At 44.9% G+C, this 16,038-nt stretch overlaps 2 protein-coding genes across 10 annotated transcripts in view; one reads left to right on the forward strand and one right to left on the reverse strand.

The window, feature by feature from the left end:
• TTC1 (tetratricopeptide repeat domain 1) overlaps positions 1 to 6,302 on the forward strand; it is a 44,082-nt gene extending 37,780 nt beyond the window's left edge. For all 4 annotated transcript variants that reach the window (XM_059417288.1, XM_059417287.1, XM_059417289.1 and 1 more), the window contains exon 8: positions 5,669 to 6,302. In XM_059417288.1, coding sequence (XP_059273271.1) covers positions 5,669 to 5,802 — 134 coding nt within the window. In that variant the 3' untranslated portion in view covers positions 5,803 to 6,302. The remainder of the gene's footprint in view (positions 1 to 5,668) is intronic.
• PWWP2A (PWWP domain containing 2A) overlaps positions 655 to 16,038 on the reverse strand; it is a 50,921-nt gene continuing 35,537 nt past the window's right edge. For 4 of the 6 annotated variants that reach the window (XM_059417285.1, XM_059417281.1, XM_059417279.1 and 1 more), the window contains one exon: positions 13,799 to 15,992. In XM_059417285.1, coding sequence (XP_059273268.1) covers positions 15,979 to 15,992 — 14 coding nt within the window. In that variant the 3' untranslated portion in view covers positions 13,799 to 15,978. Of the gene's footprint in view, positions 1,881 to 3,438; positions 5,163 to 13,798; positions 15,993 to 16,038 lie in introns of those variants that run through there. The other 2 variants (XR_009407414.1, XM_059417283.1) reach the window with 2 other exon arrangements.

Here is a 16,038-nt window from a genome sequence, read left to right on the forward strand (position 1 = left end):
AGCCTATCATTTAGAAATATCATTAGGACAGGCATGGAGACAGAGTGGCCGTCAGTCCTAGTGCTACAGCCCTTTGTAGTCACAGGGAACAGCTTCAGATTTGGCTTCAGATTTGAGGAAAGCAGTCAGCAACTGTTATGTTTCCTTTTGTCCTTTTCTCTTGGAAGATTACCCTTGATGAGGTAGGAAATGTAAGTTTTAAAAGGACCTAGGGTATGATCAGTGGTGCTGGCCGGAGCACCCTGGGAAGCTCGAAGCTTTTTTAAGGGACTGGTAGTACTGGTTAGTAATCAGTGCCCTATTTATTTGGCTTTGCTCAAATCTAGTGATTTTCACTTTTTTTTTTTTAAATAGGAAAACTTCTCTTTACTTTTTAAGATTTCATTTATTTATTGGAGAGAGAGACAGAAATAGCGAGAGAGAGCAGGAGCAGGAAGGAAGGAGAGGGGGAAGCAGGCTCCCTGCTGAGGAGTCTGACGGAGGACGTGATCCCAGGACCCTCGGACCACAACCCGAGCTGAAGGCAGACGCTTAACTGACTGAGCCACCCAAGTGCCCTAGAGAACTTCTTTTTTAAAGATCTTAGCGATTACACCAAATTAGAACGGCTAGTAAAATAAAAGCAAGGAAAAAAACTTATATGAAACCACAAAGTAGAAAACAAAGAGTGGTATTTTATTTGTATCAGTTCAAATGTATAGCATTTATTATAATCAGAATAACCAGGCAAGTTTGATGAACGTAATAATTTGAAATGGGATTTGGATGGTAGGCACAGCCTCCTGAGTATCTGTATCTAATTTATTTCTGAGTTTTCACTTCACAACCTTAAATATTTTGTCCACCTAGGTAAATGGTAAAAACAATTTCAAAGGTAGAACTGATGAGACCTTTTCAGAATCCCTGAAGCTCCTCAGCTCAGCTGGCGCACACCGAGGGCCGAGGTTCAGTGTCTGCTCTGCATGTAGGAGCACCTCGAGAAGCCTGGCTGCTTAACCTTGTAGGGGAGACAGACCAGCGCCTTCCTGGGGTTCAGCTCTGTACACACTGGGTGATGAGCTGAGCCTCATCTTGGCAGCAAGATGAGGGCCAGAGCTGTGTACTTGGGAGGCCAGATGATGATGCTGACAGATCTCTGGATAAGCCTCAGTTGCAAACAGAAAAGGATGGGATGAAGGCTTTTGTTGTCATCATTTGTAAATTGTTTTGTCCTATATCCTGGCCTGGCCATGATATCTCAAACAAGTAGAATTGCTAAAAATCTGTACATGTATGTTTGCGGTTCTTTCTTAATCTCCTGTCATCTTGTATTGAACTGCGAGGTGGAAGATAAAGTTTGCTTTCTCCAAAAAGTAACGTGGGCTATTTTCACATCATGTAAGAGGGACACTCCGCCCAGGCAGCCTGTCCCACCAGTCACTCGAGACAGGTGTCCACAGTTAGTTTTCAGTACCAGGCTTCTCATCCTGATTCCACTGGCCAGATACAAAAGCAAGTTATTTGGGAGGGGCTGGATCGCAGAATGCATTGCTCAGCCCAGTTTCCCGTGAGAACTCGTTCAGAATGCACATTGTTCAGATTCCATCCCCATCCTGCTGAATCAGAGATGGCGGGGGGTGGGGGGAGTGGGGCGTAGCACTCAGAGTTCTGATAACCCCTCTCCGTGTTTCTGGGCCACGCTGGAGTTTATCCAGCACTGTGTGGGCATGTGACTGCTGTGTGGGGACAGAGTCCAGGTAGCCCAGGAGAGGACCTCAAAGGGAGTGATGGAGGTGCTTTGTGGAGATGCGGCCAGGTGTGGTCAGCCTCTCTGCTCTGAGCAGTTCCTCCTGAGCAGAAGCAGTGTGTCATGAATTTTGCCTTCCCCTCTTGTGCTGTAGCTGCAGCAGAGAAAAAAGGAAAAGCAGATATTTCACAATGCACTAGACTTGAGATCGCAGACAGCTTTCTGTGGCCAGCCATTCCTTTCCACGTTCCATTTCTGGTGTTTATTAGGACAAGCTGTCACTGGAGAAATGAGTCAGCTCACTGTGGGTTGTCACCATTTACCAAGTAGGTAGGGGTACAGGGTTCTAGAACCAGCTCCCTTACCCAAGGTCACAGGAAAGTCTTGACATTGTCACTGACTCTTAAAATTACTGAAGCCATACATTCCCTCAGGGAGTATCAGTGTGTATATTTTCACCACTTTCTGCCTCATTTCCTTGTTGTCACTCCTTCACCTCCTCTCAGGAGAACCATTCCCACTTCTTTGACAGTTCTGTCAGGCTTATTTCAGCCTCCAGTTTCACCCAAGAGCTCATCTAGGCATTTGATTTGGCTATGATTTTTATCTTCCATATTCTGCGCTGTCTCGTTTTTTGATAAGCCTTTTTCTTAGAGGAAACCAAGAGACAGCTTTTGTGGCTTAGGGCCTGCCTCATAAGAGGAAATGCCATGTCAGGATTCAGCTATATCCCATTGGGCCCAAACACCAGGGATCTTGAGGTGAAAATAAATGGCATTCCTGGCTCCCCTCAGAGTAAATGGACCACTCCACAGTGAGTATCTCCAAAGACAAGTTACACATGATGTGTCCATTGGGTTATTGTGATATATTGTGATACAGTGATGCTTAGAGGCATAATATCTCTTGTCCTAAACATTCTTGTCTGAGCACAAGCAGTTCTGGACTCTTCTCTTTGCCTGCAATCTAAGCAAACAAGAGGAGATTCTAAGTCAGGGACATGTTGACACGTTCTGGCTGAGTGATGGTGCCAGATCTGCTGCAAGTAGAAATCAAGAAACCCAATTGAGTACTCCCCAGATAGGGAAGGTGTCGAATGTGGCAAAGGACAGTGCAAAGGACAGCAGAGAGGCTAACTTGGCAGATGATCCTGTCTTAGGGACTAGAATGCTGCACTAGTCTCGAGCGTCCAGCCTGACTCTAAACAGCATCAGGGAAACTCAGTGTGACTGTGTATCTGTTTATGAGCAGGACTTGTTCAGTGAATAAATGCCTTCTTTCCTGTGTGATGTTGTACTAACTTTCTGTGAGAACCACCTCCAGGGTTTCCTCTTCTGATTCATTCATCCCTTTGCCATAGTGTTATTAACTGAGAGCTCAATTCTCAAACCATCAGCGGCCTTCCCTGTGGCACAAGAACCAGAGACCTGTGGCCTGGCTCACAGGATCCCTCCAGGACATGCCCTTCCACCTGCCTTTGAGTCCACTGGACACGCTGCTCGCCCTTGCCTGCCCTTCTGTATGCATTTATTCAAACCATGTTTGCCTGCACTGTCCCTTCCTCGGTCTCAAGTGTCTACAGTCCTGTCGGCCCTTGGGTGGTGATTCAGATGCGCACTCTTAGGCGGGAATCTGCCGGGTCTCCCCTCCTCCCTGCCCCCTGGGAAGGAGTCCTCTTATTAGCTCTCCTGGCACACTGTATCTCCGCTTACCTCTGAACCTTCGGCTTCCACGTGCACAGCTGTCTTCCCCTCGCATCTCAGCTGCTTCTTGTGCCACCACACACAGCAAGATGCCACACATGTGAACTTGGGACTGTGGGTCAAATTCAGGTCTGGTAATCTGTGGTCTTCTGATGGCAGACTTTCCCACTCTGTGTCTCTAGTAGGTGTCTCAGGCACTTGGCGTCCCTTGTGTCCTTGAGCAAGCGGAACTGCCTGTGCTCTCGTCATAAGATAATAGAGTAAAACTGCTGCGGAATGTTAAAAAGGCTGAGAAGGAAGGAAGACGACTAATAGCTCCATGTGTAGGTTGACCCCACAGAGAAGCAGAACCATGATTGGAATAGAAGGATGAGAGACTGATTGGGGACGTCCCTACAGCGGGGATGGGCGGAGAACTGTCAGGTGCCTGCAGAGGAGAGAGGAAGCCCATAGGAAAAGTCTCACAGCAGTGCAGTGCTAAGAAAGTTCCAGCAGAGACCGTGAGGACCCACAGTCACCTGTCAGAGTTCCTGGGCTGCCCCTACGGTGCTCGGTCATGGACAGGTACGCGCCGCCTGCAGTGGGAGAAGCACGTTTTCCTGAGTGCCTCTCCACAGAATCAGTTCAGCTCAAAGGGCCAGGCTCGTGGTGGTGGGCCGGGTCTGCAGCCAGTCAGGCAGAGGGAAAAACCTGCTGAAGGCCCTCAGTGTCCCTCTCCATCTGCAGCTTGAATGCTTGGCCCCTTACCATCTGTGACACGCGGTGGCACGCCAGCGCCCGGTACCTCCTGGTCGGTACCTCTGAGCACTGACGCGTGTGGTCTGTCCTGAGACGCCTTCCTCTCAGCCCCTGCACAGGCCGCTGAGCTCTCCTGCCTGGGGCACGCCCATCCTTGTGTCTGTGTGTCCTGGCCAGACTGAGAGCGTCCCAAAAGCCAAGAACCAGCTTTACTCTGTAGCTCCTGTCGCACCACAGGGACGATACTCTACAGTGGCTGCTCCGTGGTCACCGCGCCGCAAAATGGCCTTGCGGTGGCCCTCCATCCAGGAGCGCCCCGGCCTCTGCCAGTCCCAGCAGCTTGGGCGATGGGGTGCTATTGCTCCCGGGCAGCATGATGTGAAGACGTTTTGAGATTCAGTCTCACGTCACTCACTCCGAAGAGCCAAGGCTTGTGCCAGCGGTGACATTTCATTTGGCTTCTTGAACTGCTTGCTCCCTTCCCGGTTCTCCTTCCTCAACCCCAGGACAGACTGCCAATGCTCTGGGTCCCTCCCACTTGCCCGAGGACGCCCCCTCCTTTTTGTGCTTGTTGTGTCCCCTACCTGTGCATCCGTCCACTCGAGACCGTGCCCTGGCCGGCACCTGTGTGCAGGGATGGGCTGTGCCGGCGAGTCTCGGTAAACAGGCACGCCCGGCACATGTGTTCAGGTTAGGGTTGGGAAGCCTGCCTGCAGAATGCTCAGCCTAGGTTCTGGGAGCTTCCTCAGAATATGGAGAGCTTCTGGGGGCTAAATCTTAGACTGAGACCAAAAATTCTTTCCATGAATTATTAGAAAAGGCCTTGACATTTAAAGGCAATGTGTCTGTAAGTTCTTTACCTGGGCTTTACTTCAAGGTGGAGGCTTCAGAGGGATAAAGTTGATACACGTGGGAGGGCAGGAAGGAACCTATAGCTCCGATGATTAGGATTTCTTTCCCTTTGACCCCCATTCTCCTCTCCATTGGAAACAGACCTGCAAGAAAAATTATAACAGTTTAGACAGGGTCATAACTGTGTATTATTCTATCCCAGTCAACATTTTCCAGAACACTCTTAGTTTCAAATATTGCCGCATAAGTCCCTGTAAATCTCTCAAAGGTCCTGAAAACCCCAGCTCGAGGCATACAAACTCCTTGGCGGTCAGTTTGGCCATCATTCATCCCAGGGTTTGTGTCCTTGGTTCTCTAGCCAGACTGGACAGGAAGCTGTGCTTTCCCAGAGGGAGCCAGCAGGGCTCCCTCACAATCATCTCTGAGATCACAGGCATGGCGGCGGGGGCGGGGGGGGGGCGGTACTGAAGTGATGACATTGCCAAAGGGACTGACTGAAAGTTTCATAGTTTTAAAAGCAGCAGTTGCTTTAACTGCAGAGAGATGCTTTTTATACTTTATAATCAGATAATAAGGCAGGACCATTTGGGGTCTGAATTTTATTTATTTATTTCCCATATTTATCTGAATTTTCCCTTTTACATTGCAGGTAAACTAAAAGATCTTGGGAACTTGGTTCTTCGACCTTTTGGACTCTCCACAGAAAATTTCCAGATCAAACAGGATTCCTCTACTGGTTCCTACTCCATCAATTTTGTTCAAAATCCAAATAATAATAGATAACAATGTTAACAGTAGCTTGTAAAGCTGGCTTAGAGATTGTGTGCTGCTTACTATTTAGCAAGGGGGAAGGCCCTGCCAGTATTTAACTTTTAAAAGCGTTTTATCTCAAAAATAGGCTATCTCCTAGGGCCCAGTGCTCCCTTTTCCCTCTTGTTTTATAATCAGGGTGAAATGCACTTCTGATGTCATAAGCCTGATTTGATTCCCATTTTAAGGTGGTGTCTGTGCAGCTGTTGCCCTTGGTTCTGGCTGTTCTCGGCTTTGTCTGGGATGAAGCCTGCTTGTCAAAGCTGACTTCCCTAAGCTATAACACGCGAGCCCAGCCGGAGAATCTCCTGTCCCAAGCAGACCTGCGGGTTGGAGACTACCCAGATGTGATTTCCTGGGGTTCCTGCCTGCTGTCCCCTCTCCCTGATTACTCACAGTGCTCAGGCTGCCGGGCATGGGCTCCGGCAGCTCCTGGTTTCCTCTGTGGTAAATAAACGCTTTCTGTGACAGTCTGAGCTGGCTTGTGAATTTTGTCCCCATAACGACAGCTAAAGCAGAAGGCTTCTCTGGCTTCGAGAGCAGTGTTGCTGAGTGTTACTGGAGCCCACAAATCTCTCCAAAGTCTTGGTTGCCACCTCGAAGATGATCTTGAAGAAGTGACCATTCTACAGCATACTAGAATGCAGAAGAAACTCCATCTCACAGACTGTCTTGGGCCTCTTCAGGTTTGTCAGATCATTATGAAGTGAGTGTCTTTGCCCAAGAATCAGTCTTAACGGTGTCAACCTAAAATAGTTTCCTTCAGGTAGTGTGCTATGTAAATTCCAGAACAAACCATCATTGTTTAGGCTACATGAACCCCGAGGTTTCAAAGGTAGGTTGAGGTTTTTTCCTAGTCATCAATGATTGCTGGTGAGAAACTTCCCATTGCTCTGGTTTGAATGTCAAAGGCAGTGACGTGCAGATTTCATCTTAGAAAGGAAGTGCGCGTCTCATTGTGCGAGGAACGCTGCAGTGGCCTCCTCCGAGCGTGAAGCATGCAGTGCTGCTTTGATCTGTGCCTTAAAGCCCCTTCGCAAGTGTCCGCAGTAGCAGAACGACATGCGGTCCTAACTGTGATACCCTGAGCCTGTCCGGATTGTGAAAATGAAATTCTTCGTGGAGTTAACAAGGGGTAAGGGAGAGGGAGAAAGAGCGTGGTTACTTTTGCTTTGCTATCTTTGTGGTAAGTCTGGCATCTAATAATCAAAAAGAGTGTGCGTGTGAAATCACAGAAGTTGCCAGAGCCTCAGCAGTGAAGGCCTTCCGTGTGTCAGGCAGTGCCAGGATGGCAGCTCCCAGCTCTTCCTCCACACCCCCGCCCCCCGCCCTGGGGACCCCTTCACACTCAAGAAAGTCTAAACAGTGTTTTGGTTTATGTGGATTACATCCATTGATGTCAACCAGATGAGAAAATAAAACTGAGATTCTCTTAAATATTTAAGTAATTCCTTTAAAAATAACAAATACATTTCCTGTTAGTATAAATAATATTTTTAGAAAAATACCTCCAAAAACAAAAACTTTCAGTAAGAGGAATGACATTATTCTATTCTACATTTTTGCAAGTCCTTTTCACATGTGGGCTTATAGAATATAGCAAGATTCTCAGATCTTTCTGCACTCAGGTTGTTACGGTATCACGTCCCAGAGTCTGGAAGGTCCTACACTACCCATACCCGTGACAGCAGGACAGTGCGAAAAGCAGATGCCCCCTTAGTATTGTCGCAAAAAAAGCTTTGACCCTGTGGAGACCTGAAAGGGTCTCAGGAACTTCTGAGAAGCCTCAGCCCACTTGTTTGTTTTTCTTAATATCAGCTCTACACCCAATGTGGGGCTTGAACTCTTGACCTCAAGATCAAGAGTCACGTGCTCTACTGACTGAGCCAGACACAGTCCTCAGACCACATCTTGAGAGCTACTTTGTCAGATTATGACTTTTAAGTGTAATGGCTGAAACTTGGCAAAGGCAGGGGCTGAGATCCCTGAGCACCTCTCTGACCCTCCAGGGAGTGGGGAGATAGACGTGTTTGCCTACCTACAGCCTGCCCTAAGACACTACCCTTGCTGCAGGCTCCAGAGGTTTTGCTTCTCAGGCCTTCCCCTTCGTCCTCTCCCTTCTCTTCCACCTCCTCCACCACGACCTCCATCACTACCACACGGAAATCTCACTATGGGCCAACTAATGCATCTGGAAAGGAAAGGAAGGGAATCTAACTAGATGTCAATTTTCTTAATTTTATTAATTGTGAATTTCTTAATTCTCTTAAGCCAAAGAATGTTGTGTTGTTGTTGTTGTTTGTTTTTTTAAGTCAACCACAGTTCTCTACTTGCAAATCTGGGAGAAAAAAATAGATACAAACCTTTTGAAAATGTTTGACAATAGAATGGATGTAATAGAAAAGTTTAATATTGTGTATGTTCTTACTCCAACAATATTGCAGTGGATCAAAATAATTTTGGATCACCTTCTAGAATTTCCTTGAAGACTATAAGACACACTTTATTTAATTACTATGATCTACTATTCCCTGTCTGCCTCCCTGAGCTCCTAGAAGGTAAGGGCCATCTTTATGTTCTTAGCACCAACACCTACCCCTCTACCAGAAGCCTAGTAAATTGGTATTAAAGGAATTCTACAAGGAGTGTTCTTAGTGTGAAAAACCATCACTATCCAGAAGTCTCCAGATTTCTGTACACTGTGATCAGTCCCTGGTTTTTAAAATGTCTCCTTTGTTAACAATTATCTGTTATCTCAAGGTAAGTAGAAACTAAGCATCTTCCTCAAAATTTCAAGACCCAGCAAGTGATTCAAATGTCAGCTTAGAAGGTTTATGTGCTATTTTTTCACCTTCCAAAGAATGTGGTGGGAGGCAGTGCAAGCTGGGCTTCACCTAGTCAAGACCAGGAGATTGATCTAGGCTTCCCTGTGTATTGCCCAGAATGGCCACAACACCCTGCAGTTTAGGGTCCCAGTTGTGTCTACAGTAGTGTTTTTGTTTGGGTAGGTGTGAAGTCCTGGCTAATTTAGAGGGCTCTGCTAGGATTTCTTAATAGTGAATCCAGTACTTTGTAAACATGAAACTTAAAAAGACACTTTGCAAAGAAAATCACTTTAAACCAATCGAGCCCATCATGTGCCACCATGTAGAATTCCCTCAGGTATCAAGCACTCAACCTGGCTCTTAAGCCTACGTCTCCTTGTCTTTAAATTTTCATTTTTACATCTTAGATATCTGCAAGGATTTGTATATGTCCAGGACTTCCAGGAATCCCCAGCTTGTCCTCTCCTTTCAGCCTCTGCACCTTTTCCCAGATCACATTTCCACTGAATCTTGTGTTTTCTCTGTATCTCCACCTGTGTCTTAAGTACCCCTCTCTGACTTCCATTCACTGGAGCCTCCTGCAGAAGGTTCACCTGGGAACTGGGACTATTTCTGCAACAAAGTCCTACTGCAGAAGGTTCACCTGGGAACTGGGACTATTTCTGCAACAAAGTCCTACTCATCTGCTGCTTTTTCTATGGGGAGGACACTGTGGATTAGTTCCTTTTCCTCACATCACGGATCTGAATTATGGTTAAATTCTGTTCTTAAGATCCCCTTCTTTTTCCCAGAAGACTGCTTACCATACAAGGTTTGCCTTCCATCACAAGCACTACCCCTGGGTTCTTCCCCTGTATCCTTTTGTTCCTTGTCCCACCCGCAGAATGCCATGTCTTGATTACAAGTTGTTGTGCTTGTAGGGTAGAGACTATTACACCATGCCAACATGTGGAGGCTGGGGAGTGGCCGAGCGTACTAGCTAATGACCTGAACATCATGGCATTGGGCCTACATTTGAGCTTCAGTAAAATGACAAGACCTCACACACTGGACCTTCAGAGTTACTCAGGTATAGTCAAAGGCATGAATGTTTGTTTAGTCTATGACAAAAGTCCTATTTCCTGCAACATTTTGTGTCCTTGAAAGTAGGGAACTGCTTTTGGAAGGATTTGGAAGGAACTGCTTTTGCCTGGTGATTATTTCTGGTGCTCTGTGGGTCCCTGAGCTGGCCTCTAAGACTATTGCTGAATTACGTTTCACAAAGCTGTCATTCTGGAATTCAGACTGATTTAGGAAGACCAGACAAGGACATTCTGGAGGTATTTTACAGTCTGAATAGACTGCCGTGGGATGGGAAACTGGCAGCAGGTGTTAAATGCAAACCTGATCGGAAGATTGACTTGCAAGGGTTGTCTGTCTCATCCTAAGAGCTAACCAGACCAGCAAATCCTTCTTTTATGACTCCAGTTTAGCCAAAGTTGGAATGTCAAAGAGGAAGGCATTGATAGGAGACCAAGGACGAAGGGAACAGCTGTGCAAGTGAATGGCTGCTTTAATCTCCTTAAGAAAGATCTTTAAAGGGAAGGGTCCAGTAAACCGTCTTAAGACCAGAATGCCAATCTGAGAAACCCCCTAGGACAGAAAAATCAGTGACTTAAGCCTCTGTCCCTCTTACTCTGGTATCTTCTTCCTTAAGCTCTCTGTTGGCCAGAAAGGCAGCACTGAGCTGTGGGAGCTCAGTGTTTTGGGTGCATCCTATAGGCCTGCAGCCAGGGGTCACTGTCAGCCTGGTTTTATCTTTGTTCTATGCTGCTATTGCTGGAATCACTTCTGTGATCCTGCCTTTCACCTCATCCCTCCCTTATTTCTTATATCTGTCAGTGTGTACTACTCTGTGCTTGATACATACCCCTAAACCCTAGTAAAATCCTGGAGCAATTTTGGTGAGATGGGTCTGCTCCTTTTGTGTCTGCCTCCTCCGTGCCATGGTAGTAACAAGCCTAGTCCTTCTGTCACCTGCCTTTCCTTTAAAGGAGGAAGTATATGCACAGCAAAGAAATCTGTGCCTTCAGGGAACTGTACCAAAAAGGGAGGGTGTAATTTCCTGTTGCTTCCTTCTATCTGTGAAGAGCTGCCCTGAATCCACACTAGACCAAGCCCATTGACGCTCCTGATAATGAGAAATGGATTACTTGCCACCAGCCAGCCCGAGAGGGGGGGCTAAAATCACCCCCAGAGCCTCAGAACAGTTGCTTCAAACCCTTCAGGAGACGAGCAGAGAAACCAATTAACATGAGTTTATGGAAACTCTGAGGATGGCCTCATATTTCAGAGCACTAAACATTTCAGTCTTCCTGGCTGCAGGCTGGTCATGGTGAAGCTAGGGGTGCATACATGAGGTTCATTGGTTCTACCAGTCTGCCTTTACAAATGTTTGGAATACTCTGTAATAAGAATATTGCCATCTTCTAATTTTCTAACCTTCTGAGGCCTGCAAACTAGGAATCAGCTCCATCACGTAGGAGTTAAGTTCTACCAGCCAGAACTAGAAATATGACTCTACCTTCTTTTCCCTCTCACTCAAGGGGAAACTTTGGAAGCTCACATTTCCCTCTCAGCTAAAGCGTGGCATGGCCTGCTCTCCCGCTGCCAAGGAAGCCTATAGCTAACGATTTAGGGCCATGATTCAGTCCCAGCTCCTAGAGCTCTAGCTTGCTAATACAGAGCACCCAGGTGGGAATTCGGCCTCAAGCACTCCACCTAGACTCACTAGACGGCCACCTCCTACCGCCTGAGCATCCCAGGGCCCTCCAACTCCCCAAGCGTGGCAAGTCTGAAATCCACACACAGTCAAGTCTTCAAACAGACTAAAGACAGAAATCCTCAAGGAAGCCAGGAATGGGAAGACAGGGAATGGAGTGAAGTGGGGAGAACGGGTTATATTTTTAAAGAACGTAGGCTTTAGTGCACGGTCTCTGGTATTTGGTCTCAAGTCCACATTGTTTTATAGGGATAGTTTGACTACCCCAAATTAGAACGCGCCGTTTGCAACTGTACTTCATAACAGTCAGTGGGAGGAAAGGTCAGGTAGTTTCCTGGGGCTGTGTGACACGGATTAGACCTTGCCATTGGCAGAGTTGGCATCAGAAACCAGGAGTTAGAGCTTCAGCTCCTGCTACAAAAGTGTTTCCAGCCTGCCTTGTTCTCCACAGGTGTTAAAGGAGCTCCATTTAAACCTGTGAAGGATCCCCTCCCTCCCTGTCTTCTGCAAGGCTGCTTTGTCTTACTGGAGCCCCTGGCTGTGCTTTTCTGGAACAGTGACACAGCAGGTACTCCTTTACTCAGGGTACTTCACACTGCTGAGAGTTCACCTTCTTTGGATCACAGGTCTGAGCTGTCCACTCAGGAGCCACAGCAATTGGGCACTGAGCTTATAGACAAAATTCAAATATTAAGATTAGACCATTTCATTTATGGTACAAAAATTCCATCTTCCCTGTCTTGGGCCAGTGTGGCTGTGTGATGGTGTCAGGAAGGTAACTGGTAGAACTTGGGTTAAAATCCACGTCTGTAGAAGCAGGTCATTTGTATAGAAACATCCTGCTCTTAATATCAGCAGCTCAACTTGGCTTCCTTTGTGTTAGGTTGCCTGGACAGATGTGCCTCACAAGGAAATCAGGGCTAATCCTAGAAGTATTCTTTTTTTTTTTTTTTTTTTAAAGATTTTATTTATTTATTTGACAGAGAGAAATCACAAGTAGATGGAGAGGCAGGCAGAGAGAGAGAGAGAGAGAGGGTAGCAGGCTCCCTTCTGAGCAGAGAGCCCGATGTGGGACTTGATCCCAGGACCCTGAGATCATGACCTGAGCCGAAGGCAGCGGCTTAACCCACTGAGCCACCCAGGCGCCCCTTAGAAGTATTCTTAAGTACAGTGACCTAGCCACGACGTTTGGCCAGCTCTTTCTTTCTCTGGCACAGTATTCCTGAAGTACATTCTTTCATTCCAGGATCATTACCTTATTGATATCAGCAAAGGAGTTGTTAGACCATGAAATCTCATTGTGATGTTCATCACTAGAGAAAGGTGTGCTTAAAGGTAACACAGTGTGCTCTATTCAAAGCACTGAGGGAAGAATCAGTCATTACTTGAAAGAGGAGAAATGAGTTATCGGGTATAAAAGGAAAACAGCTTACTTTTTTCTACAATCCAGAAAGCTACTGGTACACATTCCATACATGATTTCAGGGCAGGAATCCAAACTTAGATTTTCTTACATGAAGATAGCCCCAGAAAGATCCCAAGTTGTAGCCATGGGTCTCATCCCTCATTCCCTCTCCTGTTAGGTGTGTCTGTCATCATGGGACACACGCATGCAACACGATCAGGAGTGTATTGGGGCAGGGTGGGTGTCCTGTGGAGACCTTCTGGATAATGTGCACATCATCTACCTTGGTTCTCTCTAGTTCCATTTTCATTACTAGGAAGCCTGAGGGGGAAAAGGATACTAACAGAGCCAGATTCCAATGGCCTCCTTTTTTATACTCATTTTAGATAAACTGAAATAGGATAATGTTTGCGAGAATAAAGACTCCATGTATACTCTGGAGTAAGAGGCAGCCTTCGAAAGGCCTGCTTTACTCAAATGGGGGTGCAGTGCGGGGGAAGCACACTAACGTTAAGTTTTGGGGTCAGTCTAAAAAAAATCTCAGCTGTCTGGTAGGTTTTAAGAGGCTCGTTTTTTCCTGATAGTAGTGTTTCTGTTCAAACACATTGGACATGCTGGGCTTTTAAAGAAGCAACCATTTATCTGTAAGGGAAGGACATCTTAAAAATTGAAACAAACATACCAGTAGATATTTGCTCAATTACATCCAGCTCTGAAGGGTAGCATATTTGTTTCCATCAGAAAACAGTCATGTTGTGCACAAGATCCTAATAAAACTCTTCACCATTCCTCTACTCCTTGATCGTGGAGGGTCCCCTAAAAATCTTCCAAGGATTAAAGAAAAACAGGCTGTTCTCCAAAGGAAGCAATGGTACTTACAGCCACTCCCTAAAGAACTAGTGACTGAAACTTAATAGTTAAAAAATAATGAGCTCTAGAACCTAACTCCTAAAAAGTAAACAAAAGTTTTTAAATAACTAAATTTTAAAAAATCAAGACTTTATTGGATAAATGTTACACAACATTCTTTAACATTTAAGTCTTAGCATACTTTAGATGAGAAACAACTTTTGTCATTCAAGTCTACAAAATGAAATAGGCTTGTGAAGATTTGAAATACAGACAAAGGTAGCATGGAGCAAAGCTTAAATATTAAGCAACTAAAGCAATGAAAAAGTGAAACAGCAACATGGTATGTCTAGATCTTAAATACCACCAAATTTCATTTATTAAAAAACGAAAACATGGTTTATAACAAAACACCTTTGAGAATTTTGTCATGAGAAAAAATATTTAGATAACTTATAAGAATTGGGAGAGATCAGGTTTTGCCTTTGTATTTTTATTCTCGGTCATTTCCATCACTGCGCAAAGAATCCTAAAGCTTCATTATTGTACAGTCACCGTGGTGTGGAGTTACATGATTCTTGAAGTGAGCCTGAAAGGTACTGCTGGTGTTCGATCTCAGAAAGAACAAGATGGACTCCACCCTAAGCCCTAGGGCCGTGAAGAGGGGCCACAGAGCTACATGTAATCTTTAGAGCTCCCTGCTGCTCCAGTTCCTGAGCTGACGTTTTCAGATTTGATCAAATGTGTATAATGACTTCATGAAGATTTCCCAAAAGACTTTAGAATGTCCTCCAAACTTTAAATTACTTGCCATGTAATTAGAATTTGTATTAAGCTCACTAGAAGACTGTCTTCCTTTACTTTTTGAGTTGTAAAAACAAGTCCTAGTCAGGTGTATGAGATGTTCTCCAGCTCTCACTCAGAACCTTTTCTTAATCCTGAGTGTGGGTCAAACCTATACAGTAAGATTATGGAAAATTAACAGATAATTTGAGCCAAATGCTCAGTTATCTGTTATGTTGCTTCAAATGAATTTTGTATTTTATTTTTTGGCATTTCCCCCCCTTTTTTTGTATTAAGTAGTCAATATGGTCTATCTTTCTGGTTTAAAAAATAAATCCGTATTGCCACTAAAAAACTTCAGTTTTATTAAAAGTACGGCACCATCAAATATAAAATGCCTTAAAAATGTAGTACTAATAGGTCCATCTGTTTTCCTCATGAAAGTTTTTCCATTCATTAAAAAGAAAAATTAAGGTTTTTCATAATATGTATTTTCCAAAGACAAGAAAAACATTATGGTCTCCAGTAATAAGAATTCATGTTCCATGCATGAAAGCTCTTTATGGATCTGTTCCTACTGCTTGTTCCCAGGGTCAAGTCCCACCTGACACCTGGGAGGGTATCTTGCAGTTGGAAGGAAGGGCTCTCCATGAGAGAGGTCCAGATCAAAATTCAGGAAAAAAGCCTTTCCACCACAGTAGAATTAAGAACTAGCTCTTAGAGTTCATACTTTCACTCTAAGGTCAACACTAGCCTATCCACTTTGAGTCAGAATTTAAAAGGTAAGAATGCAGTTATGAAAATGTGCACAAAATGTTAAATACTGGTGGCAAATAAATACATCTTAATATGTTCTAACAAGCAAACGTATATTCAAGATAATACAGCCCTGTTTTATTGAAGAAAGAAAAGATCCAAATTCTCTGCGGGGTGGGGCAGGGCACTTCACCATCCTTTTAGTAGGATGTTAGGAAATCTTTCCTGTTGTTTCCACTGGTACCCTGAAGGAGACCTTGGCCTCGCCTGGCAGCTATGACACTTGCTGTGTCCACAGGAGAGCCATCTTAGAAATACCTTTGCTCATATCTAAATGGATTAACAAAACCTTGGAGAAAGCACAAAATTTTAGTTTAAAAAATAATTCAGCATCTCTGTCTTCATCCCATGCCTTTTAGGCCTGTCCAAACTGTACTGAAAAGAACTTCACATTCAGAAAAAGCTACGGTCAGTGATTCTTGATACGTAAGATTCAAGTGAGTTCTCTGCGTGTTTCGTATCACTTTTCTCCTCCTCTCATGCATAACTTATTGCAACAGTTTATTTTTTATAAAATATTCCCCTAATACCTTTTCTTCAGTTTCATATAGCAAAATTTGCAAGTGCCCCTTTATAGACTGTTGGTTTTAACCACTGCCTTAACATTAACTTCTTAGTGCAGCTTTAAAAATCTGAGTCTCCAATGTCATTCAGTCCTGATGCTCTGGTGTGGTGTCATTATGGGACCGGTCCATGAAACCAGCATCCTGCTAATGTCTTTGTGCTGAAATACAGTAAAGAAAAGGAAGAAAATGTAGTTAAGCACAAGT

Source organism: Mustela nigripes, chromosome 12 (genome assembly GCF_022355385.1).
Source record: "Mustela nigripes isolate SB6536 chromosome 12, MUSNIG.SB6536, whole genome shotgun sequence".
In the NCBI taxonomy this organism is placed as follows: Eukaryota; Metazoa; Chordata; class Mammalia; order Carnivora; family Mustelidae; genus Mustela; species Mustela nigripes.